The 13467-nt window shown below is 37.0% G+C and overlaps 1 protein-coding gene across 3 annotated transcripts in view; it reads right to left on the bottom strand.

The window, feature by feature from the left end:
* ITGAV (integrin, alpha V) overlaps positions 1 to 13467 on the bottom strand; it is a 90979-nt gene that overhangs the window by 28379 nt on the left and 49133 nt on the right. For all 3 annotated transcript variants that reach the window (XM_012000070.1, XM_012000071.1, XM_012000072.1), the window contains 5 exons: positions 11665 to 11717; positions 10715 to 10917; positions 5756 to 5947; positions 2972 to 3017; positions 703 to 810 (listed from right to left, as the gene is read on the bottom strand). In XM_012000070.1, coding sequence (XP_011855460.1) covers positions 703 to 810; positions 2972 to 3017; positions 5756 to 5947; positions 10715 to 10917; positions 11665 to 11717 — 602 coding nt within the window. The remainder of the gene's footprint in view (positions 1 to 702; positions 811 to 2971; positions 3018 to 5755; positions 5948 to 10714; positions 10918 to 11664; positions 11718 to 13467) is intronic.

Raw genomic sequence — 13467 nt, 5'->3', positions numbered from 1 at the left:
AGAGCAAAATAATTTTTTTCAAACAGCAGCTGTTCACAGATATTAAATCTGAAAAACAAGATATCTTTTAAAAATTTAAGTGTTCATGGGCCTGTTTGGAATTACATATAAATGAACTGAGATCTTATTAGCTTTTCTTTCTTTTTGAAAATATTCATTGACCATGCATAATTCTTTAAAAATTAATTTCATACTAATTTACAGAGTATCTTTACAGCTCTTTTTTGGAGCACTATTTCTATAATCCAATTTATAACATGAAAATAGAGTATAAGGCCAGGTGCAATGGCTCACGCCTATAATCCTAGCACTTTAGGAGACTGAGGCGGGATGACTGCTTGAGCACAGCAGTCTTCGAGACCAATCTGAGCAATATAGGGAGACCCCATCTCTACAAAAAATTTAAAACATTAGCTGGGTATGGTGCCACACGCCTGTAGTACCAGCTACTAGAGAGGCCAAGGTGGAAGGATCACTTAAGCCTGGGAGGTCGAGGCTACAGTGAGCTGAGGTTGTGCCACTGCACTTCAGTCGGGGCAACAGAGGCAGACCTTGCTTCAAATAAAAAAGAATAGAAAAAACAGTATACTCACAGAAACTGTTTTAGCAATATTTCAGCTCTACCACCTTCACTTTTCAATTGTTCTTACAATGCTTGAACAATAATCACAATAACAACTATTATTAAACAAATACCCTTACCAGGAAACTTTGAGAGCTGTTCCAGGCAGTGAGCAGGTTTTATTGTCTTGATTTAAAATGCTAGGGTACACTTCAAGACCAGCATTTACAGTGATAACTGGTCGGGCCCTAGTGGGGGAAAAAAAGAAGATGAAGAAAAAAAGTTATTTAAAAAGTTAGGTTGATCGAAATATTTTTGGTTCATATTCACTACATATATAGTACAATGTCTACTAAAAGTATTGTCTGTAATAGTAAAAGGAACAGGAACAACATAACTGTAGGTGATCAAATGTCTCAGTTGCCCAGAACTGTCCTAATTTTAGCACAGAAACTCCTGCATCCTGAGAAATAGCTCAGTTCCAGGCAAAGTGGGACAATGGCTGACCTATATGAATTCAGTCACTAAAGCAGGATGGCTAAATAAGTTGTGAGATATCTACCAAATTCACTGCACTACCATGGAGAAAATGAGTGCAATGACCTCTAAGACATAACCAACATATAGTTTTAGTGAGAGAGAAAAAAAAAAAAAACCCAAAATGTACAAAGGATGTCTACTGATAAACATACATACATACATAATATGATTTTTTAATGCATAGAATATTTCTAATAGAAGAAACAAATAAATTATTAGCTGGTGTGAGGGAAAACATTTTTTAATATACCCTTCTTGTACTGTTTGCATTTTTACCACATACATTATATAATTAACAGCAATTTAAAAAACTAAAAACAATAAATTAAAATAAATACAGTTTTCCTGAGTTCAGATACACGGGTTGAAATCCTATACAAAGATACAGCTGGCTCAAGTCAATCAATGTGCCTGTCTCAAAATGATAAATCTCTGAAATCTGTTAAGTATTGTATAGTTACAATTACTATAGTATATAGTTATTGTATAATATACAATTAATTGTATAGTATACAATTAAATTGACCCATCACAAACTCTACACAGCACTAATGTTAGTATTCCTGCCATTTATAAACTCAGATCATAGATATGTAAACATCTTAACTACCTGGGATGCCAACTGATATTCTAAGTCATGAGGAACTGATGAAATACAGAGAATAACTGGGGATATATAAGAAATTGGGGAATAGAAATATATAAATTCATACATATTGCTCTAATAAAAATATTCATTTCGGGTTTCATTAGATACTAACCTTGTGGTCAGAGAATACCAAGACATAAGCATGAGCTTAATTTCCTGCTTCTTATAGGAAAATGTAAACCCAGACAATTTTTAGAGAGATTAAAACTACAGGAGAATACCTTTGAACATAATTTAAAAGACAAAGAACGGGCGAGCATAGTGGCTCACACCTGTAATCCCAGCACTTTGGGAGGCTGAGGTGGGTGGATCACTTGAGGCTAGGAGGTCAAGACCAGCCCAGGCAACATGGCAAGACCCTGTCTCTACCAAAAATACATAAAATTAGCCAGGTGTTGTGGCGCATGCCTGTAGTCCCAGCTCCCCGGGAAGCTGAGGCATGAGAATCACTAGGACCTGGGAGGCGAAGGTTGCATTGAGCCAAGATTGCACCACTGTACTCCAGACTGGGCAAAAAAAAAAAAAGAAAAAAAGACAGACGTTCTAGTGTTCAACAGCACCACAGATTGGCTATAGTTAACAATAATTTATTGTACATTTCAAAATAGCTGGCTGGGCATAGTGGCTCATGACAGTAATCACAGCACTTTGGGAGGTTGAGGTGGGTGGATCACTTCAGGCTAGGAGTTCAGGACCAGTTTGGCCAACATGGCAAAACCCTGTCTCTACTAAAATTACAAAAATTAGCCGGTGTGGTGGCATGTGCCTGTAACCCCAGCTACTTGGGAGGTCGAGGCATGAGAATGGCTTGAACCCAGGGCGCAGAGGTTCCAGGGAGCCGAGATGGTCCCATTGCAACGAAACTCTGTCTCCAAAGAAAAGAAAAAATCAAAATAGCTACAAGAGAGGCTAGAAGAGAGGATTCTGAATGTTTCCAACACAAATAAATGATAAATGTTTGAGATGATGAATATCCTAATTACTCTGATTTGATCATTACATTGTATGAATGTATCAAAATATCACATGTACCCCATAAATATGTGCAATTATTACGTACCAATAAAAATAATACTATTTGCCTGCAGCAAACCATGAATAGAAAGAACAAATTTTATCATTATTTCAAGAAAATTAAACTAAAATTCAAACACTGACAGTTAAAAAACGTTCAAATAATTCAGAATATTCCTATATTACAGGATACAGAAAATGCTCACCTGTATAAGATAGCTCGATCTACACCAAAAGCTCCTACAATTAAGTCTTAAGAAAGAGTGGAAAAACATGTTAATAATGATAATAGTTTTTAAAATGTATATACCATTCTATAAAATTTTCAATGAACATAAAAAGGCTTGAACATATTCTCAAAACTATTCATTAAGAGGTTGTAAGATATCGTATAAAAGGCTAAAATATATGAAAACTGTAAACAAACTACCATCAGTGGAAAATGCTTATTATAAAGTAGACTTTCATCTAGGTGGAGATAAATCTTTTAAATGAATATTTAGTAAAAAGTAGCAACGATAAGCATACACCTGCCAAACATACATACTGCCAAAGGAAAAAGCTTTATAGATGCCTGTGGATTTTACAATCTTATTATAAAATTTCTTTTCTATTTCCTATATATAATATATATGTATATACATATAAATATAAAATATGATAGCAGCACTCAAATCAGCAAGAATGAAACGCATTAGTTTTCATATGCCACTGGTTCAACTGGTTCACAGTTCAGGAAAACAAAAATGATAGCTCTATCTCACAGTATACCCAAGCTAAATTCGAGGAAGTCTTTTCTAAACAGAAAAGCACATGAAAAAAAAAAACATAGAAACAGAGAGATTTGATTACATAAAAGTTTAAAACTTTAAGCTCAAAATGCAAATGTGACAAACTAGAAAATACATACAAGCGTTAAGGAGTTAATATTCGTAACATTTAAGTTACTGTGAAAATTTAAAAAAAAATGAATGAATGAAAGAAAAACAAAATACCATCCCAGTAGCAAAGAAGAAAAAAAGACACAAAAAGGAAATTCACAGAAGTAAATATGTATATACACAAATAACAACATGAGGTTGATTCTTAACTATACATTAGATTATTAGTAAAAATAATCATTTTTATTTGTGTATAGTGAAGAACCAACCTCATGGCTGGGCATGGTGACTCATGCCTGTAATCCCAGCACTTTGGGAGGCTGAGGCAGGCAGATCACGAGGTCAGGAGTTTGAGACCAGCCTGACTAAGATCAGCCTGATCAACAAGGTGAAACTCCATCACTACTAAAAATACAAAAATTAGCCAGGTGTGGTGGCGCCTGCCTGTAATCCCAGCTACTCAGGAGGCTGAGGCAGAAGAATCGCTTGAACCCGGGCGGTGAAGTTTACAGTGAGCAGAGATCACACCACTGCACTCCAGCCTGGGTGACAGAGCGAGACTTAGTTTCAAAAAAAAAAAAGAATCAAACGCATGCCTTATTTCTAGAATCACAAACTGTTAGTTAAAATACCCAGTCCACCTGTTATACAGTTAAAAATTATTTTAAAAGAGGCACAAGTGTGGGAAAACAATGACTCATTGACTGCTGGTGAGTGCTTTAAAAAGTTGACAAAAACCTTCCTGTGGAGGGAGTGGGATGGTAACTTGACCATGTGTATTAACAACCTTAAAAAAAGAAGTGCGCACACTTCACACAGTGATTCTTGAATTTGTCCTAATGACATAATCAGAGATATGCAAAAGAATTATAAAGAAAGATAAAAATGCCACAAAATAAGGTAAATAAGATACGATACAGCTATTTGTTACAAAGGGAAACAAAATTCATGTTTTAGAAGAATAATAAAGAAATGTTCCTGAAACGTTGAATAAAACACACTATAAACAGCATATAAAACCATGATTTCCTTTTTAAAAAAATGTGTGTGACTGCATAGGAAAAAAATTAAAAAGATATGCTTTGATGTATTTTCTAAAAGTTCTATAATAAATATATTGCATTTATAACAAAAAAACTCTAAAATAATATTAATTTATGAGAATCAACTTCATGTCTTATTTCTGGAAACAGACCAACATACTTGTATATTGAGCTCGTATTAAGTGTTTCAACACAAAGGTCATCTAAATTTTCTACACTGTATTTCATTTAAAGAAAAGATCTATTTTGATCCTAGATACATTTATAATGCTTCAAAGTGTATAAGAACCAGAAAAAGGTCTTGCTTGCTCTATTGGACCCATGCAGGGGGCAACTTGGGCAAACTGCCTTTCTCAGTCTCTTTTTACATTCAGAAATGGTATAATAATGAGCTACAAAAATGAGCTTAAATTAACTCATGTATTAATTCCCAGCACTTTGGGAGGCCACGGGAGGTAGATCGCTTGAGCTCGTGAGTTTGAGACCAGCCTGGGCAACATGGCAAAAACCACTCTTTGCAAACCATACAAAAAGTAGCCAGGCATGGTGGTGCGTGCCTGTAGTCCCAGCTACTCAGGAGGCTGAGGTGGGAGGATGGCTTCAGCCTAGAAGGTGGAGGCTGCAATGAGCCAAGATTATGCCACTGTATTCCAGCCTGGGTAACAGAGCCACACCTTGTCTTAAAAAAAAAAAAAAAAATCACAACTATTAGTCAAGTACATAAATTCTACATAATTAAAAAAATAAAAAAGATAGGTAACATTAAAACAGCTTAGAATGAGCATTTAGCTTTTGTTTATAGCTTCTGTAATACTCTTCTCTGACATTTCATTAAAGACTACAGGAGAAACTCAGAGTGTACTGTATACACTCCCAGGAAAGAGAGCTGACTTTTATTCATATCCTCTTAGGTGATGGGAATGATGCCTTGAATATTTTAGAGGTTTGATCAACACATGAAATACTGAATTGCAATAATTTATAATATAAATCAAGAACAGTAACTCATACTATTTGCTATTAGGACTGAAAAATCTAAGGGCTCTATGTGTTGATAAGAAAGCACCTGGATATCCATTTTTGTCTATATCTGTGGCTCCTTTCATTGAATAGCCAAAGCTTGGTGGCATGCTTCGAGCAGCCCACTGCCCTTCAAGGATTTGAGATGGGACTGCGTTCAAGCCAGTTGATCTTCCATTGAAGATATAAACAATTCCTTTTTTATCTTCACCCCCATATGGAGCAGCAATTGCAATATCTGTGGGGAAAAAGAGGAGGGGGAAGGAGCATGACAGAAGTAAGCAGGAGGAAAAGAAAGGGAAAAATGAGGAAGGAACGAGAGAAGAGGGGCAAGAGGGCAAGGATGAAGAGAAAAATGTTTCAGTACTTGTAATTATTTGTACAGATCTTAGTATTTATAGAACCCATTTATCATGATAAATATTAATCCGAAGTTCAGTAGGGTACTCTTTATCCACAAGCAATAATCTAATTCAAGGAAACTCAAGCAAAACTGTACAGAAAAGACATTAATTTAGAGCCAGATGATCTGGCTTTGACCTTAAACAAATCACTTAAACTTTCTGGACCACAAATGCTTCCTCGTTAAAACTAGGAGGTAGGGGATGGGAGAAGGACACATCAAAAGATTCATCTAAAGTTTATTTTCACTCTCAAAATTCTAGTTAATTTATTTATGGATGGTATTGTTTTTTCTGAACAGAAGCCTATCTGCTCAGAAATTTGAAAGTTGTGACTTCATCTTGATCTTGCTCAACTTACACTGAAAGAAGATAAATGAATAACATTTTAAAGCTTTAAAAAACCCCAAACACCAAATGATCTTTTCTACCTCTAAAATATATTACCAATCTGCCCACTTCTCTCTGCTGCTGCTGCCACCCTACACAAGTCATTGCCGTATTTTGCTTTTAAACAGCCTTTTAAGAAGCCTCCCACTTCTACCCTTGCCTCTATAACTTTCTCTTCTAAAGGGCCAAATATTCACCATATCATGTCACACCCATCCCCTTCTTAAAATCCTTCAATTAGTTCCTAAAGCATTTAGAGTAAGTTCTAAACCCTACCTGGTATTCCCATTATTTAGTATGCAAATCTCATTCTTCTCCCCATCCCCACCCCCACACCATCCAGTTTTTTACCCTTATTTACTCTTCCCAGCAATCCTGGCCTTTTTTTCTGTTTCTTAAACACCCCAAGCTAGTTGCCAACTATGGACTTATATTTGCTGTTCTCTCTGCCTTAACAGCTTTTGCTCCAGAGCTTTTACAACTCTATTCCTTCTATTTGTCCCAATGATAGATCAATGTCATTGACATTAGATCAAATGTCATTCTGTCAGCAAGCTATTCCCTAGCTACCCTATGCAGCAGTGCGCCACCCCTCTCAACCCCCTACTTTCTCTATCACCCTCTTTATCCCAAAACTTATTATATTACCTTGCCTTCTAAAAAAATTCACCATCTTTATCACTATCTGGATTTCCCCATTGTTTACTTATTCAAGGACCACACAAAATAAGTAAGCTATAGAACATAAGCTTCATGAGACCAAGGACATGTCGTATCTTGCCTATCACAGACTCTAAGTACCAGCCATAACAAATTGCCTCAATTTCCTTAATGTACATGAGCTGTCTCACAGCTCCTTAATAAGCCATGCCTCACTGTCTCATGGCTCCTCTGAAACATCGATAATAAGGTACCTTGATAACTCATCCTTTATATGAGACCATTAAGCCTGGGATCTCAAACACTGATGATCACATTGAGGTGCCTTTTTTTTTTTTTTAACACATATATGCTGTCCCCATTGGATATTGAGTTGCTGAGTTTCTTAAAGACATGAGTAGACTCTGATTTATGCTCATTTTTACCACCTAGAAGAGTGCCCGGCCTGCAGTAAATACCAACTAAGAATTTGTTATCCTTAAAAATGAGTACCTCAGTTACGTAAAAGTATTCTTTTTATCCTTTTTTAAGCCTTAAAAGGTAAGTTGGCTGGGTGCAGTGGCTCACATCTGTAATCCCAGCACTTTGGGAGGCCAAGGCAGGTGAGTCACGAGGTCAAGAGATCAAGACCATCCTGGCCAACATGGTGAAACTCCATCTCTACTAAAAATACAAAAATTAGCCAAGCGTGGTGGTTGGTGCCTGTAGTCCCAGCTACTCAGGAGGCTTAGGCAAGGAATTGCTTGAACTCAGGAGGTGGATGTTGCAGTGAGCCGAGATGGTGCCACTGCACTCCAGCCTAGCGACAGAGCGAGACTCTGTCTAAAAAAACAAAACAAAACAAAAAAAAACAAAGATAAGCATAACTTCTATACTGACATATGCATTAATAAAGTATTTATTAAAACAGGCTGGCCATGGTAGCTCATGCTTTAATCCTATCACCTTTGGAGGCCGAGGCAGGCGATTGCTTAAGCCCAGGAGTTTGAGACCAGCTTTGGCAACATGGCAAAGCCCTATCTCTACAAAAAATACAAAAATTAGCCATGCATGGAGGTGCACACTGGTAGTCCCAGCTACTTGGGAGGGTGAGGTAGGAGAACTGCTTGAGCCTGGGAGGTCGAGTCTGCAGTGAGCTGTGATCGTACCACTGCACTCCAGCTTGGGTGACAGAGGAAGACCCTGTCTCAATAAATAATAAAAATATAAAGTATTCGTTAAAATATAATTTTCCAACAAAAGATGGCTCCAATGTTGAGTGATTGTTTAATAAAAATTATCTGCAACTTTCTAAACTCTTCATTATTTTATACATGTTAATCATCTTCTCTCTTCACTATCATCTGTTGAGTCTGGAAGATCCTACACTTTCACACAATCAATTTCTTCCTTTGATCATTTTAGTTGCTCTTTCCTGTTTTTCTTTATTTCCTCTGCTTTTCCTGGAAGAGTACTGATCAAAACTGCACATAATTACCTTTGGGCTATATAAAATTTTGGAACATAACTTTATTGTTTTGTTCTCAATATCCCTCTTGATGATGTCTAGACTGCGGGTAGGTGGAAAGACAGGAATATAGGAATACAGGAGCAATGACACTTAATGTCTTCATGTGTGAACAACAACAAAACATCTAACTTATAACTAATAGAACATATATATGCATAATGTAACTATATTTATACATATGTATTAAATACTACACATAAATACAGCTCAGACAATTTTTCACTAAAGACAGTATCATTATCATGTACAGTAAGACACAAGGAGAAACCCTGGGAGACCATAATCATCCTCTATGGTATCTATCTATATTTTACCCCTTTGTAAAATCATTGTAAAACTTCACATTTTTTAAGCTGTTGTCTATATTTGTTGTACTGACAGATAATACATTATAACAAAAACTTAGAAAGCTGGAAGAGATGTTGGCTAGATCATGATAATGAGAAAACTTTCTTTAAAGTAACTGGAATAACATCAAGACAAGGTGACAGCAAACATGACGAGGCTTCCCAGAAAACCTGGGCGACAGAGGCTCAGCTACATAGCAAAGAATTCATTAACTTTACTCATGGTGGAACCTCAAACTTAGCCCTGTGTTTCCTATGTAGTTTTTGTTATGATTAAGTAATGATTTGGTCTGTTCTATAGTGTTCTTTTCACATTTTATTATGAACTTCATACCGTAGCTCCATTTGATTTATGCTAAGTTCTCTTGGCGGTAAAAATCTTCAAGCCTCTATTTTAGGTAGCAAATGTACCTCTGAGTAGATGTTCCATACCACTGAAACTTCTATGGTTGGCCAGGCACAGTGGCTCACATCTGTAATTCCAGCACTTCGTGCTGCTGAGGCAGGAGGATCACATGAGCTCAGGAGATAGAGACCAGCCTGGGTAATATGGCAAGACCTCAGCTCTACTAAAAATCAAAAAAATTAGCAGGGCATGGTGGTAGGAGCCTGTAGTCCCAGCTACTCAGGAGGCCAAAGTGGGAGGATCTCTTGACCCTGGGAGGTCGAAGCTGCAGTGAGCCATGATTGCACCACTGCATTCTAGCCTGGGTGACAGTGAGATGCTGCCTCAAAAATAAAAACAAAATAAAAAAATAAAAAAAAGAAAGATTAACATCTAGGGTTAATCTTCCAGATGACACTTCTAGTAAATGATATCACCTACCCACAAGACAGGTGTGAAATCTTGAGGGCAAACAACATTTACCTTTCCACTATTATTTGAGACATACAACAAGTCATCTGTATTTTTAAAGTTTTCTTCTTAATGTATACCTTTCCTTTAAGTTTTAAGGAGGCATATGCTTACTATACTGTTGATTACACAAACTAGTTCAACTATCCATTCTGTGATCTCTAGAAAGGTTTTTAATAGATTTTTTTAAAAAATTATTGGTAATTTGTAACCAATATTTCATGTTTCTGAAAAGAGTTCTAAAGTAAAAGCAAACTTTCCTTTTTAAAGTTATCGACAACTATTAAAATGGTACTATTATAAAAGAATAGGCTTATACTTTCAATATGCCACCATGAAGGGAGATATAACATCCCTCAGAACATTTTGGACAGCTACAACAAAGTTATGGCTTTAAAATTATTAATGGGAAATCATATCTTTGAGGTATGCATTAGTCAGCATTGCCTTGACAATGTGCCTAGAAGCATTTTTTTAACACTTGTAGCCAAATGAACAGAAGAGGGCACTGCTGCTAAGCAGGATGCAGAAACACATGAAGCCACCAGCTAGCAGGAGGTGCCAGGGGAATGAAGGTTCATTTCAGAAAGTAATCATTCTGACCTTCTAATTTGAGGCTGAGTGAATAATAACTCATGAGAGTCAATTTTTGAAATCTTTGCTCTGATTTTTAAAGAAAAATAGCAATCTGTCTTTAAATTTGGTGTGTTACTCACTGACACACAATCCACCTTTCCAGGAAGGAGATTTGCTTGTGTAGACTCCTACAGATGGAGTTACAGGACTTTTCCAGGGGGACACAGATGATCAGGGACCTGCAGCTGCTAAACTTTGATCTTACCATTGAAACCATCCTGGTCCAGATCTCCCAAAGGAGCGATGGCACTGCCAAACCGTGCAAAGACCTCAAACCCATTCAGCTTTGTTGTCTGGAAGTCTCCTGAAGCTCTCTGTAGAGACACTGAGACCTGCCCCACCTCCTGGAGTTTGCCATCAGAGCCACGATCCATGAAGAGAGGTGCTCCAATAAACACATCTGCATAACTAAAAGAACAGAATCTTCTCACCAAAGCAAGATCACATTTCATATCTTAGTAGGCATTTTCTTTCTTATTACAACTCACTTTTCCTCTTTCTGCATCTCTCACACCCACAGTGAAACACAAAATGATTACCAGAGCACCCATTTCAAATTCAAACCTTCCTTTAATTCTTTTAAGAAACTATGAGTAATTCATACAATTATTTGTTCATGTTATAAAAGCTACTGAAAAAAACAGAACATACATAGAGGTTTTCTTTTTTTTTTTTCTATTTTATTTTATTTTATTTTATTTTTGAGACGGATCTCATTCTGTCTCCCAGGCTGCAGTGCAGTGGCGTGATCTCGGCTCACTGCAAGCTCCGCCTCTTGGGTTCATGCCATTCTCCTGCCTCAGCCTCCAGAGTAGCTGGGACTACAGGCGCCCGCCACCTCGCCCGGCTAAATTTTTGTATTCCTAGTACAGATGGGGTTTCACTGTGTTAGCCAGGATGGTCTCGATCTCCTGACCTTGTGATCCGTCCACCCCAGCCTCCCAAAGTGCTGGGATTACAGGCATGAGCCACCACACCCGGCCACAAACATAGAGGTTTTCTAGAATTCATGATTAAGGTTGCTTCAAATTGTTTCCTTAAACAAAAAGATTAGCAGAAAAGGAATACAAAAACAGCAGAAAAAAATGTTTAGTTTGAGTAAAGTATTCATAAACATGAGAAGATAACTTTCTGGAAACATTTTTTTAAACTTACTCATCTCCATTAATGTCAGTGGCAGCTACAGAAAACCCGAAATATGCAGCCATCTGGATGAAAAGATGAAAATGAAATGTTTATATTTCATTCAATTAGTTTAGACAATTAACATTCGTAAGATATGTACCAAACAGAAAGGGTTATTTTTTTTCTCTGCATATAGTGCTTCAATCTAAATGTCTTGTCTTTTGTTTATTCTACCAACACAATGACAATCAGGTAATGAGGCTTGTTGTTTTCCTAGACACAATATATTCCTAGGACACAATATATTACATGTATATCATTCCAGTGTTGTTGACATATGACATTTAAGTCTACGGACTATCAATTCTCCTTGGGCCTACCCTATTATCTCCCTTTCTTTCCATTTCCCAAAACATATCAGACACAAGCACACTAACAAAGATATATAATCACAGACAAATGTTGTGATTGAACCCAACAAGTTTTATATGGATGCCTATGTCATGAGGTTAATAAATAATTATTCATAATAGATAATAATTGGCTCCCCTATGTGAAACTACTACTACTGTTTAAAAATTACTATTTGGAAAGATATTGAAAGGAGCTTATTTTTGTGTCATACCTCTATCGATTACTTGCCACATGGTTTTGCTTTTGAATTACACACAGTACAAATGTGTTTGGGTTTATTATGAGCTTATAATGCACAGGGAGCAGAAATGTCCTTTTCCCTACCACAGGACACCACTGGCTTTCACAGGGTGAGCAGCTTAGCTGTAAATAAATGTGAAAAAGGAAAGCTCTAAAGAGAGCTCAAAGTGCAAAACAAAACTAAAAGAGATGACAGATTAAATACAAAGTAAGGTGAAAAATGAGTCAACAAACCAAACAAGGAAAGTTAGCAATGCTTCTCAAATTTGATTGGCTCAGCTATCAAGAGAGAATGATAAGGGAGATTCCTACATTATCTATTTTGGGTTGATACAGTGTAATTGGGAAAATGAAAGGTGTGTTCTGTTTTAAATGACAAGATCAAAGCTGATGAAATAAAACATACTGTGCTTGGGGTACAAGGTTGATGTGCTGACTAGATTGTAACAGAATAATATTCATGGGCCTTAGTGACCTACAGTGTTTGGTCTGGAAGTGTAAAGAAAGGATGGCATTTACTGAGACACATTTTGTCCCGGGCACTATGATTCAAATGTTTTCTTTTGATTCTCACAACTGTCCCATGAGGAAGTTGCCAGCATCCCTATTTTTATAAATAAGGAACAAAATTTTCAGCAGCAAATACCTTATCCAATGCAATAACAGACTGAGCATGGAAAACCCAGGTTTGTACCCATATGAAGGCCAAGTTTCCCACTCCTCTCTAGTCACCCCCACTTCCCAATAGTAGAAGAAGAATAAAGCAAGTATCACTGACTGCATGCAGTAGGATCCAGACTCATACATAGTCACCAGACAGGAGAAGCTGCTTGAGCTGGAGAAGTCACAACTGAACAAAGGGAACACCCCTGCAGCAACCCTAACTGCCTGTCAACTGCAGGGCTCCCCAGGTTGTGCCTCAATCCTGACTGCCACAGAAATGGGAAGAGGTTTCTGGGGACCATGAGTCTAGTCAGTTATCCTATCAATCCTATCCCAAAGCCCAACAATCTCAAGTGAACAAAAAGGCTTGGATCCCAGATCTGCAAGCTTTGAGAAAGATTTTTCTCTATCTACTGTTTAAATTTTTCTTCATCATTACCAACTTATGGTATAATTATCTGAGACATACAACAGAGAATATTATAAAATGCCTGAACTTGCAGAGAATGTCTAATA

The sequence above is a fragment of the Mandrillus leucophaeus genome, unplaced genomic scaffold (genome assembly GCF_000951045.1).
Source record: "Mandrillus leucophaeus isolate KB7577 unplaced genomic scaffold, Mleu.le_1.0 Scaffold615, whole genome shotgun sequence".
In the NCBI taxonomy this organism is placed as follows: Eukaryota; Metazoa; Chordata; class Mammalia; order Primates; family Cercopithecidae; genus Mandrillus; species Mandrillus leucophaeus.
This window is presented reverse-complemented; position numbering and strand designations above follow the sequence as displayed.